This window comes from Rattus rattus, chromosome 1, assembly GCF_011064425.1.
Source record: "Rattus rattus isolate New Zealand chromosome 1, Rrattus_CSIRO_v1, whole genome shotgun sequence".
Classification (NCBI taxonomy): Eukaryota; Metazoa; Chordata; class Mammalia; order Rodentia; family Muridae; genus Rattus; species Rattus rattus.
In genome coordinates this window covers 253,436,933-253,456,477 of record NC_046154.1, presented here as the reverse complement: position 1 = coordinate 253,456,477, position 19,545 = coordinate 253,436,933, and the positions used below count along the sequence as shown (strand labels likewise).

Sequence of the window (19,545 nt, the reverse complement as noted above, 5' to 3'; positions counted from 1 at the left end):
GTGTGTATGTGTGTGTGCATGTCTGTGCGCTCATGTGCGTGTGTGTATGTGGGTTGTGTGTGTGTATATGCATTTGTGTATATGCCTGCATGTATGTGTGTGTGTGTGTGTGTGTGTGTGTGTGTGTGTGACTGGAACCTGGGAGGAGGAGGAATGTGTCTACAGTGTTAACAGGATAGCTTTACTTGTGGCTCAGAAAACCAAGGAAACTGGTCAGCCCACGAGTGCTAACCCATGTTCTCCTCTTCCTCAGAATTCTCAGATTCACAAGTATTTGATCTAGAAGAAAATGAAGCGCAACGGTGCCAGGCTAAATGCGGCTAAAGTCAACAGCACCAAGTCAGGCAGCACAAAAGCAAGGTGAGTCACTGCCTTGCCTAGCCCCATCTGGTTGCTGCAAGGCCTGCTGGGAAGGTGCCTGCAGAGCCAGCGAGGCTCTTGGTGCCACCTCCCTCTAGTGTGTGTCAGCCACTCACCTGGCATAGAGGAGCTTTCCTGCACAGGAATGCCCAGGCTCGTGCATTCTGACGTGTAGTGGCCAGACTGTGACGTCAACCAGGCAGCCCCTATTCATCACCCACAGTGACTTCCCCACAGCACCCATGCGAACAGTTGGGCCACTCAGGATTCCTGCACCTCTTCCCTCTTCCCGTAGGTGGCAGCAGCAGCAAATGTTTGGTTGCTCTGCCTGAAGCAGAGCCGCCCTGGAAGCTTTGCCTGCTGCATCTGAGGACTTGGGGACATGGCTGGACTATAAATAGCATATGCCAATCGTGCCGTGTCTGCTGGTAGGGCAGGGAGAGAGTTGTCTCCAGTTCTTACACTTCTGAAGTACTGAGAGTGGGACAGCTCTGTAGCCGCCACTGTGGTCCTGCTTCTTCCCCGTGTCTGTCTGTGTCTGTCAGTGTGATGGGGTGGGCGCTGGGAAATCCACCACGTAGATAATTATGTCCATGACAGGGAAAGCAGAACTCAGTGTGAGACACACAGAGATGCTCCTGCGTGCTGAGATCAAAGGTGCGTGCTGCCACGCCTGGCTCATTTACCTCTCTGGAGGACTGATGTGTGCTAGGTGTGAGGCGTGGTCCCCATGTCATGGCCTCCTAAGGAAGACACATGGAATTCATGGGACTTGTGATCATGTGGAAACTTTATTAATATTTTCCACTTTCCCAAAGAGGGGAAGAGGGAAGGGAGGAGAGAGGGGTCATGGATGGTTTGGACAGTGGGATGATCTTCAGGCATGGAAGAAAGGAATGGTGTGTGTGTGTGTGTGTGTGTGTGTGTGTCTTACACACATGTGGTATGTGTTTAGGCAGTTGAACATGTGTCTGTAGTGTGTATGTATCTGTGTGGTGTGTGTATAGTATAAATATGTGTTATAGTGTGAGAAGTATGTGTAGCATGTGGTGTGTATATGGGCTTTGAGCGTATGTGACCCATGTCAGGTGTGTGTATGGTGAGCATGTAGTATGTGTGATGAGAGTATGGCATTTGTGTGGTGACTATGTGGTAAGTGTGTGTGCTGTGTATGGTAGGTGTGACTGTAGAATGTGTGGTAGATATGTATGATGAGTATGTGTTCTGTGTGGAGTGTGTGTGGTGAGAGTGTATGGTGTGTGCAGTGTATGTGTACTATAGTGAGTGTATGATATGTGTGGGGAGTACCTGTATGGCAAGGATGTGGTATATGTGTGTGTGTGCATGTTGTGTGTGTGTGTGTGTGTGTGTGTATGGCAAGTGCCTGTGTGGTATATGTGGTGTGTGTGTGCATGTATGTGTATGGTACGTGTGGATGTATGTATGTGGTGAATGTATATGTGGTATTTGTGGGATGTGTATATGTGTCGTGAGCGTGAAGGTGTATGTTATATGTGGGGTGTGTGTGTTGAGGGCTCGTGTGGTGTATGTGGAGCGTGGATTATATATATATATATATATATATATATATATATATATATATATATGTGTGTGTGTGTGTGTGTGTGTGTGTGTGTGTGTGATAAGTGCCTGTGTGGGGAATGTGGGCTGAGAGAAGCTGCTTGGTTTCATGGAGCTGTAGGTCTAATTTACAATCTCCCACATAAAAGTAGAGTTTCAAATTACAGTGGGTGCAGTGCAGAGGTAGTCCTGGTGTCCAAGGGACGTTGGATGGCAGGGAGGCGCAGCTGGTGGTGGGAGGCACAGGGTGGGCAGAAGCCAGCACATACGACCCACTTCTAAGAGAACATCGGAAACAAAAGGACCCAGCCGCCACCATCCCAGAGTAGCTATTTTTGTTGCCTCTTCTCCATGCCGTCCATGTGAGGAAGTAGGTATTTATATCAGGGTGTTTGGACTGCGTGCTCAACTGGGCCCTTTTCTTTACATTGTTCTAAATGCATTCTGTTGTTATATATTCTCATAATCACCATTTCCAGGTCATTAAAACACATTATCTTTAGGAGTTGTGCTTGTTTGATTGTTGGGTTGATGGGGTTTGTCTTATGCTGTGCTGTGTGTGTGTGTGTGTGTGTGTGTGTGTGTGAGAGAGAGAGAGAGAGAGAGAGAGAGAGAGAGAGAGAGAGAGAGAGAGAGAGAGAGAGAGAGATTTCTTAGGCTGGGGTTCAGAATGAAGGAGGTGGGCTATGCACGGATGTGAGAGACTCCAGGGAAGGAGGCTGGGGCTCAGACAGGAGGCTGCCATCATGGAGGCTGGTCAGTCTGTGAGCACGGTTGTTTCTGCTGAATTGAATTCAGATGGCTGGCTAAATTGTTTTTTTAAAGACACCCTATCATTTAGAAGCTGCTTGCAGATGAGCTTACACCCTTCTTATTCCTATGTTGAGAACTGTGGACCAGGGCTCGCTGCAGCCCCATGCCTCAGTCTAAGATAAAGGCAGTGTGAGACACCAGCCTGAGCTTCCCATGTTCCTGTTAGGACCCTGGGTTCCTCAAGGGTGCTAGAACCTGTGTGTGTGTGTGTGTGTGTGTGTGTGTGTGTGTGTGTGTGTGTGGTGTGTGTGTGTGTGTGTGTGTGTGGTGTGTGTGTGGTGTGTGTGTGTGTGTGTGTGTGTGTGTGTGTGTGTACATGTGTGTGTGCTCTGTGTGTGTGTGCGTGTGTGTGTGTTGTGTGGGGGTGTGTGGATGTGTGTGTGTTTGTGTGTGTGTGTGTGTGTGATGGGTAGGGGTGGTTGTGGGTGTGTGTGTGGTGGTGTGGTGTTATTGTGGGTGTGTGTGTGGTGTGTGTGGTGTGTGTGTGTGTGGTGTGTGTACTGTGTGGGGGTGTGTGTACTGTGTTTGTGTGTGTGTGGGTTGTGTGTGTGTGTGTGGTTGTGTGTGTTGTGTGTTGTGGTGGGGTGTGTGTGTGGGTGATGTGTGTATTTGGTGTGTGTGTGTGTGTTTGGTGTGTGTGGGGTGTGTGGTGTGTGTGTGTTTGTGTGGTGTGTTTGTGGTGTATGTATGTGTGTGGTGTGTGTGTGTGTATGTGTGTGTGTGTGTGTGGTGTATGTGTGTTGTGTACATGCGTATGTGTGAACTCTGAGGAAGCCCCGTGGCCTATGTTTATCAATCCTCTTCTAGAATTTTTAAAGCAGCGAACAAGTTTGTTCAGTCCAGCTTTGGATCACTTGAGAGTGAGTTTCTAAGGGAAGGCATGGGAGGCTGGCATGATACCCCAGGGACACTGTCCTCACCCCTCAGTGCTGGGCTAGTGCACACATTTGGCTTTTGTTTGTTTTAGTCTTTATTTCATGTCTATGGCATTTGCCTGTATGTCTGTGCACCACACATGTCCTTGGTGCTGACAGAGGTCTCAAGAAGGCGCTGTATCTCTGGGATCTGGAGTTACAGATGGCTGTCAGCCTCCTTGTGGGTGCTGGGAATTGAACTTGGATCCTGTGGCAGAGCAGCCAGTGCTCTTAACCTCTGAGCCTTCTGTCTAGCCTGTGCCTGATTTCTTTTATATGGGTTCTAAGGATCAAACCCTGGTCCTTAAGTTTGCAAGGGAGTACTTTACCAATTGTGCTATCTCCCTAACACTGAATTCTGTTTCTTTAATATATACATATAATGTATAATATCTGTCTATCTACCTGTATTTGGTTTTTAAAATGTTTGTGTATGAACACTTTGCTTGCACATATGTGTGTGCACCATGTATGTGCAATGTCTATGGAGGTCAGAAAAGGGTGACAGATTTCCTGAAACTGGAGCTACAGATGGGTGTGAGCCACCATGTGTGTGCTAGGAGCCGAACCCAGGCACTATGGAAGAGCAGTCAGTGTTCTTAATCTCTGAGCCGTTGCTCCAGCCTCTACGATGTATATTTTTATTCTCTGTTTTAAAAAAGATTTATTTATATGAATACACTGTAGCTGTCTTCAGACACACCACAAGAGGGCATCAGATTCCATTACAGATGGTTGTGAGACACCATGTGGTTGCTGGGAATTGAACTCAGGACCTCTGGAAGAGCAGTCAGTGCTCTTAACCGCTGAGTCATATCTCTAGCCCTATATTTATTCTTAATAGATATAGTAATTTGTATAAGTTTACAGAATATTGTTTGACCTTTTTATTTTTGGTGGTGTTGGGAATAGAATCTGAGTTGGGAATAGAATCCGAGCCTTCTTTATACTGAGCAAGGGGTGTACCACTGATCTATGTCCTCAGCCTCAATACACCATCTGGATAACTGGATTCTGTGTGGAAGGAACAGAACAGGGTAGCTGGCTTACTCCTCATTTCCTGGTGTCTGGACCACCCAGGACCCTCTCTACTAGCTGCTTTGAAATGTTGTTAATGCCAATGGAAGTTGCTCTCCAGTGTGATACAATGTCAAGGTTGGTTCTCTATTCAGCCATACCTGCTGTCATGTCCCACGTGCTCCCAGGCTCTCCTTCCACTCTCTTCTGTTTGATCGATTCAGTCTCTATACAACACCTTGTCCCTCCGTTCTACACCGCTGTTGTTAGAGGGAAGGGCCCTTCGTTCCTAAACCTGCGTGTATATATGTTTGCATATGAGTCCATGTGTATGAACACGTATATAGAGGGCAAAGATGGCTTCTTCCTTCCTTATTTTTAAGACAGAATTCCTTACTGAACCTGGAGCCTCCCATATCTCCTAGACTGGCTGGCCAAAGGGCCCCAGGGAGCCTACTATTTCAGCCTTCCCTGCCTTGGGGTTGCTAAATGCCTGCTACCATGACCGGCTTATTACACAGGTTCTGAGGGCTCGAACTTAGGTCCCCCTGCTTGCCAGAGTGATCACTTCCCAGCCCACTCACTGTTTTAAAACATGTTGTCAATGTTCTTCTACCTGCTGACTTGGCGGAAAGATGCAGGAAGGTGTGAGGGGTACATTTCCCTCCCTCTCTACACTGCAGCCGTGGCTGCCTGTAGCTTTTGGTGGGTGAATACTAGTTCGGACCATGCTTACATCATGCGTGTTTAGGTTGCGTATCAAATAGACCTGTTTTCAGAACCATTCTGGTGAGCTCTTTGGAGCATCTGTGTAGTAGCAGAGTCCTTCGGTAAGAAGGAGAGTTGCAAGAGAGCACACAGGTCACCCAGCCATCCTCCCCTGGGAAGAAGGGTGATTCCCTGCTAGGCTTTTCCTAGGATGGTGCTTTTATTTGTTTGTTTGTCCCCCAACCCCTTGCCTTCAGCTAAGTGTTTCCTGAATGGAATGGCTCTGTATGGAAGTAATAAAGCACACCTCAGGCAGTGGTGGGGTTGATTATCTCACTCCTCAGGTGGCACAGCAAGGCTGAGGCCAAAGCCTGGGCAGGCAGCATTGTTATTAAGAAGGGGATTTATGGGGAAAATAAAACCCCCGGGGTTGTGCAGCAGCCTGCACGGCAAGGGCTGTGCCATTGTGGATGTTCCCTCACGCCTGAGGAGAGACCCGGCATTCACAATACCCCCAGTCCTCCATCTTAGTAATTCTGTAAAATCACAGGACAGCCTTGGTCATCAGCTAGAAAGCAAACATGTGACCTTGGCCTTCTTCCCCTCCTGCCTTCCTCTCCAGTGAGGGGGTTGTCGGTGTGTACCACTGTTGTGGTTTTGATAATTTGGCATAAACCTAGACATGAGTTGGAAGAGGGAATCACAATTGAGGAGTTGTCTCCATCAGGTTGGTCCGTGGGCCGGTCCGTGAGGCAGATTATTAATAGATGTAGGAGGACACGCCCACCACGGGCAGTCCCACTCTAGGAGGACACGCCCACCACGGGCAGTCCCACTCTAGGAGGACACGCCCACCATGAGCAGTCCCACTCTAGGAGGACACGCCCACCACGAGCAGTCCCACTCTAGGACAGGCCGTCCTAGGATGTTTAAGAATGAAAGCTGAGCAGGCCAGTGAGCAGCTCTCCTTTATGGCCTCTGCTTCAGGTCCCGCCTCTAGTTTCCTATCTTGGCATCTTTGGCTGATGGACTACAAGTTATAAGCTCATATATATATATGTAAATGGTGTAAAATAATTAAATACATTGTATCACTCGTGTCTAAGTGTTACTTTACAAACACTTGTGAGCGGCCCCTTCATCTCCCACCCCATGATGTACACATTCTGCTGGGTGCCTTTGACCTTCTGGCTGTTGACAAGCACATTAATTACCACACAATTGTGAGTGATCCAGCTGTCATCTGTTACTGACTTGTGATATCATCCCTGTGTGGTTTAGTTCTATCTCCCGATGTAGTCTGTCAGGACACTTCCCTTGGCATTTGAGGAGAATTTGTGTCCAGACGAGTAGGTGTTATATACATGTCCGTCAGTTTGTTGGGGCTTTTGTGACTTCCAAGCCTTGTCCTTATTTTTTAAGGTTTTATTTCATGCATAGGAATGTTTACCTGCATGTGTGTCTGTGCACCATGTATGTGCAATACCTGTAGAAGCCAGGAGAGGACATCAAAACCCATCCGAGTCAGAGCAACAGGGTGTTGTGAGCTGCATGTGGGTGAAGGAACTAGGAAGTGAACCAGGTCCTCTGGACGAGCAGCCAGTGCTCTTAACCTCTGAGCCATCTCTCCAGCCCTCGGCTAGCTTCTAGGTGGTTCTGCCATTGTTACTAGCGGGTTTGGGAGTCCCCAGCTGTGGCTGCTGAAATGTCTGTTTCCCTGTCTGGTGACGTCAGGTACCTCCATGATTAGGCTCGGCCTCCAGTGCATTTGGGCTTGATTCCCCTTCACACTGTCTATCTGCAGCACGATGGCTTTATTGGCACTATTTCTAACCTATATAACTTTTCTTTGTTCGGGAAAATGTTCTTTGAGAGATTTCGCACGCAGGTCTGCTGTTGCTGAATTATCTGAATTTTCATGTGGCCCAGGAAACCCTCATTTATCCCTTATTTTTTATGCTGGATATAGAATTAGCTTTTATTTTTAACATTTTTTTCATTGAAAGATTTTTTCCTACGGTGTTTCACAGAGCTCTTACGGATTGCCTGGTTTCTGAAGGCAAGTATGTATGGGCCATCCTTAATTTAAATTTTGTGTTTTAAATTTTTACTTTAAAGCGTGTTTGAGTCTGTGTCTGGTTCGTGCACATCACAAATGCAGGAGTGCACGGAGGTCCGATGAGGGTGTCAGATCCCCTGGAACTGGACTGACAGGAGATTGTGAGCTATCTGATGTGGGTGCTTAGAACCGAACCCAGTCCTCCCAGAAGGCAATGAGTGTTCTCAACAGTTGAACCACCTCTCTCTCCAGCCCTAGCCCATGTTAAACCTTTTGTTGAAAACTTGGCATTTGAAACAATAGATCCATGAGATTATGACAGTCATGTTCTTACCCCTCTTCATGTTCTATTGCTGTCTGTCCTACTTTGCACAGCTACCAAGTGTCCGGTTGATTAGTTTCATAGTCAGATTGTGACAAGACATTTTCTAAGTGCTTGGGAACAGCAAGGGGTCTAGATGCTACCTGTGCTAGAACATCCATTTCCCCTCTCACAGACAGGCAGATGTAGTTCCACCCAGCCTTCCCTCCTTCAGGTCAGCCTGAGGGCAGAGTTTGGGGCCTTCCCAAGAATGTACCTGACTCTGGGTGTGCCCACATCCCAGCCTGCTAGATTTTTGGGGAAATATGGGAGCTCTCTAAAGCCTCAGTTTTTCCTTTTAAGGTTTTGGCTAGCAAATTTTTTGCATCACTGTCTACTCATTTAGGAAGCGGTAATTTAAAAATTGTTTTAAATCATATTTGTTTGTTTGTTTATCTATAAGCATGTGTATGTGTGGGCATATGCCATGGTATACATGTAAATGTTAGAGGACAACTTGCAGAAGTGGGTTCTCCCCTCTCTCTCTCTCTCTCTCTCTCTCTCTCTCTCTCTCTCTCTCTCTCTCTCTGGTTGTGTGAGTGTGCATGTGAGTGTGAGTGTGCACATAAAATCCAAGTGCATGTGTAGAGGTCAAAAGACAAATTTGCTGAAATCAGTTCTTTCCTCCTGACACATGGGCCTGGGAATTGAACTCAAGTTTCTGGCTTTGCAGCAAATGACTCTGCCCTTTGAGCCCTCTTGCCAGCCCGTTTTGTGAATCAGTGCTACCAGATTGACATGAGGTTCCCCTCTGTGGCACCAGCCATTGTTGGAGGCTCCCATGGGCACCATTTGGAGCATTGAAGAGTCCTCGTCACTGTTGTCACTGTCACTGCTGCCGCCTTTTTGTACAGTGGTCGCTGTCACTGCTGCTGCCTTTGTGTACAGTGCTGCTCTTCTCCAGTAGCCGAGGCTCTGAGCATTCCTTTTGCTTTGTTGTCTGAAGCAAGCTCACCCTCTGCCGCCCACCTCAGAGGCCTCACAGGTACTGGGGTCATAGGCAGGCAGCAACACATCCAACAAGAACTGGAACTTTTTACCCTCCTACTGCCTGCCCCAGAGATCAGTCAGCAGTGCTAAAGCCTCTTTAATTAAAAACAAAGAATCCTCTGAGACTTTTATACACACTGGCAATATATTTGGATCACAGTCACCCCTCCAACTCTTCCCAGAGCTCCCCACTGCTCCTGCCTAACTTCATATCTTCTGGTTTTTAGCCCACTGTTGTCCAGTTAGTACTCTCAGCGTACGTGCATGGGGATAGGGTCACCTAAGGAGCACAGACAACTTACCAGCACTCCTCAAGACAACTGATTCTCTTTCTTCCAGCAGCCAGCAGCCACCGGTGGCTCCTTTAGCTCTGGTAGCCAGGGGTGGGACTTCATGAGTCATCCCCTATCTGTGATGGATGTTGACTGGTTTGGACTGATACACCACTGAAAATGTATACTGAACACCCACAGATGCCAAGCCAGACTACTATACCCAGCAAAACTATCTGTTAAAGTTGAGGGAACAAGAAAAGCTTTCCATGGCGAGAGCGGGTTGAAGGATGGCCAGAAAACCAGCCCTGCAAAGGGTACTGGAAGGGAATACTTGGAGGCAGCAGGAAAAACATCAAGGTTAGACCAATGATTAAGTACAGGAGGCCTATGAAAGCAAATGCATAAATAATCCTTATTCTACCCCCTTGTTCTTTGGACATGCAGCAAACAGTGTTAACACGACTCAATGGTCCCCTTAAGAGCAGTCAGAAAGGGGGTTGGGGATTTAGCTCAGTGGTAGAGCACTTGCCTAGAAAGTGCAAGGCCCTGGGTTTGGTCCTCAGCTCTGGGGAGGGGGGGGAGAAAGAGTGGTCAGAAAGGGGCAGACAGCAGGTTGACCATGTTTACACGATGCAGGTGGTGTAATATGCTCTCTTTCCTCTCACAGGGATTTAATGTACAAAATGTCGGCTTTACCAGAATGGCATAGTTTGTACTTTAACACCCGGAAGCTGCCATGTGCCCGCCCCCACTCCTCGCCATGCAGAATTCAAAGGCCTATCGTCCATGATTTATGCAGACCCTTTTCATCAAGTGAGTACTCAAAAGTGATTATAGTACTGTCTACAGATACCGCTTACTGTCCCGCATGAGCTCGGTTGAAATCACGCACTAGTCGAGTTCCCATACCCTCCCAGTATCCTGTATGGGGAGTACAAACATGGGCCCTCAAGCCACTTTCCTCAAAGTTGTATGTACTTTTTAAGTGAGTGATCAGGATTCAAACTCAGGATGTGTGATTCTGGATTCTGTCAGCTTAATGGTTATGTTACTCAGTGAGTGACAGTTGTACAAATTTGAGCAGACCTGTCCCCCATTATCTTAGATTTGCATAAGAATTGAACAGAACTTACTAAATGTTGCCTGGTAATTCTTGCCTCAGACATCTAGGTTTTCCATCATATAACCTTCTAATTTCATAGTTTTGAAATTTATGTCTAGACTGTGTGTTTTTATGGAGGGTTGAAGGTCTACATCTAGATTTTTCTCCTTCTCCTCCTCCTCCTCCTCCTCCTTCTCCTCCTCCTCCTCCTCCTCCTCCTCCTCCTCCTCCTCTTCCTCTTCTTCTTCCTCCTCCTCCTCCTCCTCCTCTTCCTCCTTCTCCTTCTCCTCCTCCTCTTCTTTTGAGGAGCCTGGGCTAGCCTCCAGCTTACAATGTAGTCATGGATGACCTTAAACTTCTGATCCTCCTGTAACCACTTTCTGAGCTCTAGGATCATAGGTGTGCACTCAGTGCCCAATTTCTGTGGTGCTGGGGATGGAGCCCGGGGCCTCATGCATGTTAGGCAAGCTCTCTACCCACTGAGCCACACGCCCAGCCCTAGACACTTTACACCAGATGTCCGTTAGCTGAGGCTCTCTGTGCCTTATGTTTTTCTTGCTGAGTCCCCTAACTGTCCATCATATGCCTTGCAGAAGTTTGTTACCTCCCTCCCCCAAGTGGTTGCTTCCAAATTTGGGAATTATGAGAAAGCAGTGCGCAAATACCTATTCGCAGAGTAGTTTTGGTGGGGATGCAAGTCTTTACACCAAGGCGACAACATTTCACTTAATGTTTCCCCAAATTCTTTATCTTTAGGTCATCACTCCTGCCCTCCTCCATACATTTGTTACTTTGTAAGTAGGCTTTGTTGTGCTGGTCTGGGGTGAGCAGCACTGACAGGCACTGAGCACAGAGCTGGGCCGGGTGAAAGGCCGGCCCTGAGGGAATGCAGCCAGGGAGCAGGACCGTGAAGCAGACAGAACACTGAGGCACACACAGAGTGAGGGCTCAGGCCTGAAACCCAAAGGCTGCAGGATGGCATGAGGGCATCATGAAGGAGAAATGGGCGTGTCCCATGAGCACAGACAGGCGCTAATCACATTGGACACAGGCTTCGTAGTTGGTGAGACTTTACTCAGTGCACTTTATGTGTCTATTAGTAAGCCTGGATATATAGCATGATTTCTGATGGCCACTGTTTACCCTTAAGTGGGGTCTGTTGTTGAGGAGAACAATGAAAAAAGTTACACAGTAAAATGTAGGCCCACCATAGCTCAGAGCTCTGTGTCTATGAAGCATTACAGATGGAGGTCTAGGTGTGCTTGACAAACCTATAAAGTAGACTCGTGTGTGTGTGTGTGTGTGTGTGTGTGTGTGTGTGTGTGTGTGTGTGTGTGTGTGTGTGTGCCTGGACTGAGTCTAGGCATCCATCTGTCAGAGTTCTCAGACATCACTGAAGGAGCCCCCAGAAGCTGGTACATGCGTGTTTACCCCAAAGAATACAAGAGGCATTTGTTTCTAAGTTTCCCAACAGAATATTACCTTGCAAGATCTTGTCTTTTAGCAGAAGTAATTACATTTAAGTTTTAATTACATTTTTATAGTGTGTATGTGCGTCTGGTCACATACTCAAATGTCGTGCACTACACCTGTATACACCACAGCACATGTGTGGGACAGCCTGGGGGAGGCCTCACCTCCCGCCTCAGTTACACACGGCCCCTTCCTGTTCGTTGCTTCATAGGCCAGACTTGCTGGGCTGCAAGCGTCTGGGGATTACGGCTCTAAGTCTGTCTTAGTGTCACGGGCGTGCTGGGATTACAGGTGTCTGCCTCTGCCGTCAGCTCTGTGTGAAGTGTTTGGAGGTCCAACGCAAGTCACCGTGTTTGCAGGGCAAGCTTTATCCTCTGAGCCGTCTCTGAGCCCCCTAATGACCTTCCCTCAGCAGTGGTTGAAATCCTCATTCTCAGGTCTCTGCTCAGCCTCCTGGCTCCATGAGTCGCCTGTACCACCTGTTTCCGTCCAGCGGGTTGATCTTTATCTCCAGTGGGCATAACTGCTTGTCGCCGACGCTGCGAGCCTCCATCTGCCTTTGCCTCAGCCGTGCTGCACCTTTGTCATTTGTTTCTCGTGTTGGCCAGTTATCGTTTCAGAAATTTCCTGCTGTGTGTCGTCTTTTGAAACGTTATTTCTTGGGCTGGAGAAATGGATCAACTGTTAGGAGCACTGGTTCCTCTTGCTGAGGACCTGGGTTTGGTTCCCAGCATCCATAAGGCATTTCATAACCATGGTAACTACGATGCCTTCTTCTTACCTTCAGGGGCACCAGGCACTAACGCGGTACACATACATATACACAGGCAAACACTCACACATTTACTTATAATACATATAATTATTACGTATAAATATATTATATATTAAATAAATAAAAATCTGTTTATTTATAAAGTAAATAAATAAATGTAAACTTTTTATAGTTATTTCTAGGGGGCGGCCAGGGGGAGGCTATGCAGTCAACAGAGTACTTTTGGAACAAGCAAGATTGAGTTTGATTCCCAGCACCCTGTGAAAAATCCAGACACGGGGGATGTCAGTCTGCAGTCCCAGACAGGCAGGTCCCTAGACCTCAATACCGGCCAACCAGCCTTGTTCAGTGGGTGAGCTTCAGGCCAAGGGTGAGAGCCTGTTAGTACCCTAGTACGTGTGCATTTTTCCCACACTCCCATACATACGTATACACACACACCTGTACACACACATGTACACATGCACACTGGCACACACACATACACATGTACACTGGTACACACGTGCACACTTGTGCATACACACACACTCACACACGCAACTTGCACACATATGCACACATGTACACATCGTGTGTGTCTACTAGCACCGCTTTCTGCTCCCAGTGGGCAGCAGCAGCGGCTCAGTGCTCCGAGGTCCATGAACACACGTGGATTTGGAGCTGTAACTGTGTAACTTGTACAAGCAGACAACAGTAAATAAATGCAAACGCTGTGATACGCTCTCTTGCTTTCTAAAAGTAGTTTTGTCTGGGGCTGGAGCACCGAGTCAGCCATTCAGAGCACCTGCTGTGCTTGCCGAGGACCCGAGTTCTATTTCCAGCCCCCACATCAAGTAGCTCATGGTGGCTGTGACTCTGGCTCCCGGGAATCTGATGTCCTCCTTTTCCTGTGGGCACTGCTTTAAGGTCGCACACAAACAGATGCACATGTGAATAAATAAATAATACAGCTAAGAATCGCAAGTTAAAGCATGTTTTTCTTCATATTTCAACCACGCATTTCTGGTTCTTTTATTGCATGGAATCTGCTACTAAGCCAAGAACATGAGCCGACAGTTGGGTCACCCGGGGCCAAGCCTGTATCGCATCCCTCCTGAGTCTGAGTGGCTGTGGCAGGGCGGGACCCCCAGACTCCACAGTTTTCCAGCTCCACCAACAGCTTCTGCATGCGGAGGCTGCTGTTGACTATTGCCTTGCCTGGAACCTGCAGCAGGCCCCTGATGCTCCCTGGGCAGAGACACCATGTGTTCCGTAGGGATTTGCTTGGCCTCTTCACCCCGGAGCCAGCCTTTGGAGAACAGCTGCCTCGGCTGTGGGCGACCTCAGGAGCTGGAAACTGTTTCATAGCTCTCTGTGCCTGCTGGGCTTGCTCCTAACATGCATTTGACTAAGGGCCTGGTGTGACAGGAGGGACCTGTCGACCGCCACATGTGCGTCCTGAGTATCCAGTTATTGCTGTGCCATCCATCTGTGGTGTGTCTGTCCCCTCCTCCCTGCATAGAGAGAGGACACTGTCCTTCTGGGCTGTCCAGAACTAGCTTGTCCTGTCTGGTGTTTGGTTTCTGTTGTATCTTCAGGTCTTGGCTTGGTTTGAAACTGTACAGGTTTTGAACTCATCTTGCTTGGTCTCGTGGTAGGCCTAGAGTGGTGGTCTGCTGTAATTCGCTAGCTCTTAAACTCACACTGCAGAGCCTGTCCAGGTGCCCTCCAGGAAGATGGCATTGATTGGTTCTCCCAGCAGCAGCTGAGGCTTGGGTCTAGCTTTCAGTTCTAGTTGGATGGGCTGCATTGGGCCTGTGTCTGAGGAGCTGCATCGGGTCTATGTGTGAGGGGCTGAATTGAGCCTGTGTCCGGGGGGCTGCATCAGGCCTGTGTCTGGGGGGCTGCATCAGGCCTGTGTCTGAGGGGCTTCATTGGGCCTGTGTCTGGGGGCTGCATTGGCCTGTGTCTGGGGGTCTTCATCAGGCCTGTGTCTGGGGGCTGCATCAGGCCTGTGTCTGGGGGCTGCATCAGGCCTGTGTCTGAGGGGCTGCATTGAGCTTGTGTCTGGGGCTGCATCAGGCCTATGTCTGAGGGGCTGCATCAGGCCTGTGTCTGGGGGGCTGCATTGAGCCTGTGTCTGGGGGCTGCATCAGGCCTATGTCTGAGGGGCTGCATCAGGCCTGTGTCTGGGGGCTGCATCAGGCCTGTGTCTGAGGGGCTGCATCAGGCCTGTGTCTGAGGGGCTGCATCAGGTCTGTGTCTGAGGGGGCTGCATCAGGCCTGTGTCTGGGGGCTGCATCAGGCCTATGTCTGAGGGGCTGCATCAGGCCTGTGTGTGAGGGGCTGCATCAGGCCTGTGTCTGAGGGGCTGCATCAGGCCTGGGTCTGAAGGGCTGCATCAGGCCTATGTCTGAGGGGCTGCATCAGGCCTGTGTCTGGGGGCTGCATCAGGCCTGTGTGTGAGGGGCTGCATCAGGCCTGTGTGTGAGGGTCTGCATCAGGCCTGTGTGTGAGCGGCTGCATCAGGCCTGGGTCTGAAGGGCTGCATCAGGCCTGTGTCTGAGGGGCTGTCTTGTATCTGAGGGCTGCATTGGGCTCATATCTGAGGGCCTGCATTGGACTTGTGAAACCAGAAGCTGCTCTTAAGTACTTCCTCAGTTTCTGGCTGATTCTGTCTGCTGCCTCTAAATCACAATTCTGAGCGTCGAGTTGGGGCTTCTTGGAAAGCAATTACAAAGTACACAAAAAGTCTGAGAAGAGATCTCAGGGTAGAGGCATCCACTGCCAAGAGGGTCCCCTGTGGCACCGGCAGGCCCAGGAAGAGCTGCACACTCCAGCTGAGTTGCACCACACAGCTCCTCTGTGGGAGCCAGCTGCTGCTGAGAGTCTCCGTGGTTGGGAGAGGAAATGGGAGAGTGGAAGCCCCACCTTGCCGAGCATCCCTGGGGGTCTGGTGAGAGGCTTTGGAGTGTTCCTCTGCCTTCAGGCTCTGTGTTTGGTCCTCTGCCCACTGTCCCTCCCTGGCTCCATGTTCTGAAACGTCACATGTATATACTCCCCCCCCCCCAGGTTCCAGGTCACATGCCTGCTGTTTGGCTGGCTTTCTGTTTGCACCTCAGTTGCAGAAACCTTACAAGCTCCACAGGCCCCTTGCCCTAGTATTCAGCCAGTAGCACACTTGGCCTAGGTCCTCACCTCAAGCCTGGAGGCAGATCCTGATCTGCTCCTCAAGTCCCTGCCCATCCCCAGCCACGCTGTCTGCAAACCTGGTCAGTGTAAGAGCCAGCACGCCATGTCTCGGGTTGCCGTCCATCGTCCACATTCAGGATGGTACCAGAGTCCAGCCACACCCATTCTCCTCATAGTCCGATGCATGATGTCTTCTCCGACCCCCTTCCCCGGTTTCTTGTTCTTTCCGTCCAGTTTCTGTAGTGGCTGGAATGGTGTGGCGTTGGTGCTTCTCTGGTGATCCCTGGGCCTGCCTGCTTCCCCCACAGTCATCCTAGCCTCTTTGTTCTCCCAGACGGACTCCCACACAGAGCTCGTCCAAGGCTGCTTTGCTCCGTGTTTGGAATGGAGTCGACTCTGCTTGCTAGCCCGTGGTTCGTTTCTAACATTCTGGTCTTGGCTCCTAAACTCCCTGAGGAGGGATCCTGGACCACCTGTCTGGCTAGACCAGCCCACAGTGCCACCATCCCACACTCTGCTGATCTCTTGCCATCCTTGCTGCGCTCACCACCATCTGTCACCACCCTGTGACATACTGGCTGCCTGCCCTTGTCTGTCTTGTCCCCTCCAGATGGTAGGCTGGACCTGTTTGCCCAGTGTGGTGTTCTTGGCACCAGGAACTGGGCCGATAGTGATTGGTGTCCTGCTAGTAGCTCTGGAATGGTGAATACCATTTCCAGCAACGTAGGGGTTCCTAGACACCCCTTCTTTCATCCCCCTGCCCCACTCCATGCTCTCTGTGCTGCAGGCTTCTGGCTCCCACATGGCTTGTCCTACCCCAGCCTCCTTAATCTCCATATTTTAGATTGAACCTTCAAGAGGGCATGCACACTTAGACACTCCACTCCTCTGCCCCAGGTGTTGATTGCAGGGGATGGAGGCCCCCCCCCTTCCTTGAAAGAACAACAATTCTTGCATGGTGTTGCTGGTCTAGGATAGGTGCGGCTGATGCCATATGCAACCAGGAGTTAGAGTTGGGAGAAAACTCCGCCCATTCTTGCTGGGAGGAGGGACAGTTGACTGCGATGGTTATTTTAATTGTTAATCTGAAGCAATCTAGAATCACCCAGGGGAGGGGCTTCATGAGGAGTTGTCTGGACTGGATTGGCCTGTGGTTGTGCCTGTGAGGGATTTTCGTAATCGGGCTACTTGAGGTGGGAGATCCACCCTGACTCTTTCTAAACTGTTTCATGGGCTGCATGGGAAGGGGAGAGGGAGTTGAGCATAAGCACAAGGGCATTGATCCATCGCTGCCTGCCCTTGACTGAGGATGGGATGTGCCCATGGCTTCAGGTTCCTGCTGCCTTGAATTCTCTGGGTGATAGACGGTCACCTGGGATGAGGTAGACTGTCACCTGGGACACAGATAGACTGTCACCTGGGATGAGATAGACTGTCACCTGGGATGAGATAGACTGTCACCTGGAATGAGATAGACTGTCACCTGGAATGAGGTAGACTGTCACCTGGAATGAGATAGACTGTAACCTGGGATGAGGTAGACTGTCACCTGGGATGAGGTACACTGTCACCTGGGATGAGGTAGACGGTCACCTGGGACAGAGATAGACTGTAACCTGGGATGAGGTAGACTGTAACCTGGGATGAGGTAGACTGTCATCTGGGAAGAGATAGACTGTCACCTGGGACAGAGATAGACTGTCACCTGGGACAGAGATAGACTGTCACCTGGGATGAGATAGACTGTCACCTGGGACAGAGATAGACTGTCACCTGGGATGAGATAGACTGTCACCTGGGACAGAGATAGACTGTCACCTGGGATGAGATAGACTGTCACCTGGGACAGAGATAGACTGTCACCTGGGATGAGGTAGACTGTCACTGGGACACAGAGAGAAATACATCCTTTTGCTCATAGAGGGGAGGGCTCACCATGGCCATCTTGGAAACGTTCATCTTCTGAACAGTTTGTTGTCCTCTGAGTGGAGTCCATGACCACCTGTCAGGCTTCATGGGCTTCACTGTTTTTCCCACTTCCCATGACTCATCAAATCAAACATTAAAAAAAAAAAATCTCTAATTTACTCTTACTTTTTGTTCTGTGACCTTCATATTGGATAGCTCCATAAACATGGACCTCAGTAGCTGGGATAGCCTGACCTGCCTCTACACCACAGGCCTACACCCCTCATCATCTTCCACCCCTGCCCTTCCTCCTCCCCTGCCCTTCCTCCTCCATGTGGTAAAGAGTGGAGTGGGGGAAGGACATTGGGTTCTGCCATCCTATTGATGGAAATGTCATGGTGACGTTCCATAACCGGAACACGAGGACCCAGGTCTGGACCATCCCAGGTTCTTGGCTGTGCTGCCTTGATTGGACTCCTCTTGTTTGTTCCCACAGCCCCACTCCCTTCTTCCCTGCTGCTCCTCCTCAGGGACATCTAGTGGCAGCTGTGTGGTGTCACTGTGAGCACAGTACCTGTCAGAAGCAACTTAAAGGAGAAAGGTCTCAGGCTCACGGCTGCAGAGGCTTCAGTCCATCGTGGTGGAACAGCTCAGTTCACAGAGTGTTTAGTGGAAGTTGTTTACATAACAGCAGTCCAGGAATGGGGGAAAGGAGAAGAGGGAGAAGGACCACACCAGGGCCTGGATCTAACCTCCAAAGTCCCCTCTCTAGTGATCTGTTTGTAGTAGATATCAAGTAGGTTCTGCTTCTGAAAGGTCCCACAGCCCCTCCAAACACCACCACCACCACTTCTAGAAGCAACCATGTCACCCCAAATCAGCCACCTCATTTCGAGGTCTTCACTGTCCTGAGGTTATGTAAGCTTGTCTTTGTACCTTTCTGGTCTCCCGGATACTCTGGGAGGCTCTGGGCACTGAGAATGAGCGGTATCTCCTATCTCCCCAGTGGGAGCTTACACAGTTCTGGGCTATGATAAAGTGAGTTCAGGACTTGCCCATGACCTTAGGAGGTGATAGTGGGGCAGATGTCCGCCGTGGCTTGATGGGAGCCCACACTGTTTCCCTGTACCACCTTTGACAAAAGATGACCCTGGCAGCTTACACTGTGACCCGAGAGCCCTGGAGATGATTGCACATTACCGAGGTGTTCTCTGAGTCCCTGGTCTGCCCTAGGCCACCTGGGGTGAAACTCTTCACTCTCCTCAGGGCTGATAAGAAATGCGCATTCTAAGGAAGTAGCTAGATGCAGGGCTCCCTGGTTAACCCTGTGAGTATAAAAGACAAAGCCTTAATGAAGCCTTTGACAAACACCGGAATCTGCTTTGTGAGAAAAAGCCTATGCAGTAATCATGAGGGGCAGACCAGGCTGCTGTTCTCAGCTTCTCAGCCAGTTACAGAGTATCAGACAGCACCCAGGACCTGCACACTGGTCCTGATGGGTGCCCTGGGGCTCTAGATTTCTCTCCACAATCCCTGTCTGGGACTAGAGTCAGGGAGGTCTGTAACCTAGTACCTCTCCTGGGTGACATGTGGACCTCTGAGGATGGCGAGGCTCCTGACACCCCATGATGAACATCTGTATGCTGCCCCCGCACAGCCATGCTGCTCACATCTCCAGCCCTGGGAAGGAAAAGGATCCCAGGCAGTCAAAGATTTTCTTGCAAAAAACTGTCAAGTTCATGTAAGGAAGAAAGGATATTGTAAAGATTGATTTGGGAGCCAAGGAAACGGCTCAGTGAATAAGGTGCTTGCCCAGCAAACCTGAGAATTTGAGGTAGGGTCCCCAGGACACACACACACACACACACACACACACACACACACACACACACACACAGAGAGAGAGAGAGAGAGAGAGAGAGAGAGAGGAGATAGATTGATTGATTCAGTGAAGACTGTTGATACCTGGGCTCCACAAGGTCGAAAGAGAGAACCCCCTCCTCTGACCTCCACATGCATGCATTGACCCTCCAGC

At 49.7% G+C, this 19,545-nt stretch overlaps 1 protein-coding gene across 1 annotated transcript in view; it reads left to right on the top strand.

The window, feature by feature from the left end:
- The window catches only part of Efcab6 (EF-hand calcium binding domain 6), a 182,008-nt gene that overhangs the window by 4,655 nt on the left and 157,808 nt on the right, over positions 1 to 19,545 (top strand). Inside the window, exons 2-3 of the mRNA XM_032918784.1 lie at positions 254 to 360; positions 9,746 to 9,891. Coding sequence (XP_032774675.1) covers positions 290 to 360; positions 9,746 to 9,891 — 217 coding nt within the window. The 5' untranslated portion in view covers positions 254 to 289. The remainder of the gene's footprint in view (positions 1 to 253; positions 361 to 9,745; positions 9,892 to 19,545) is intronic.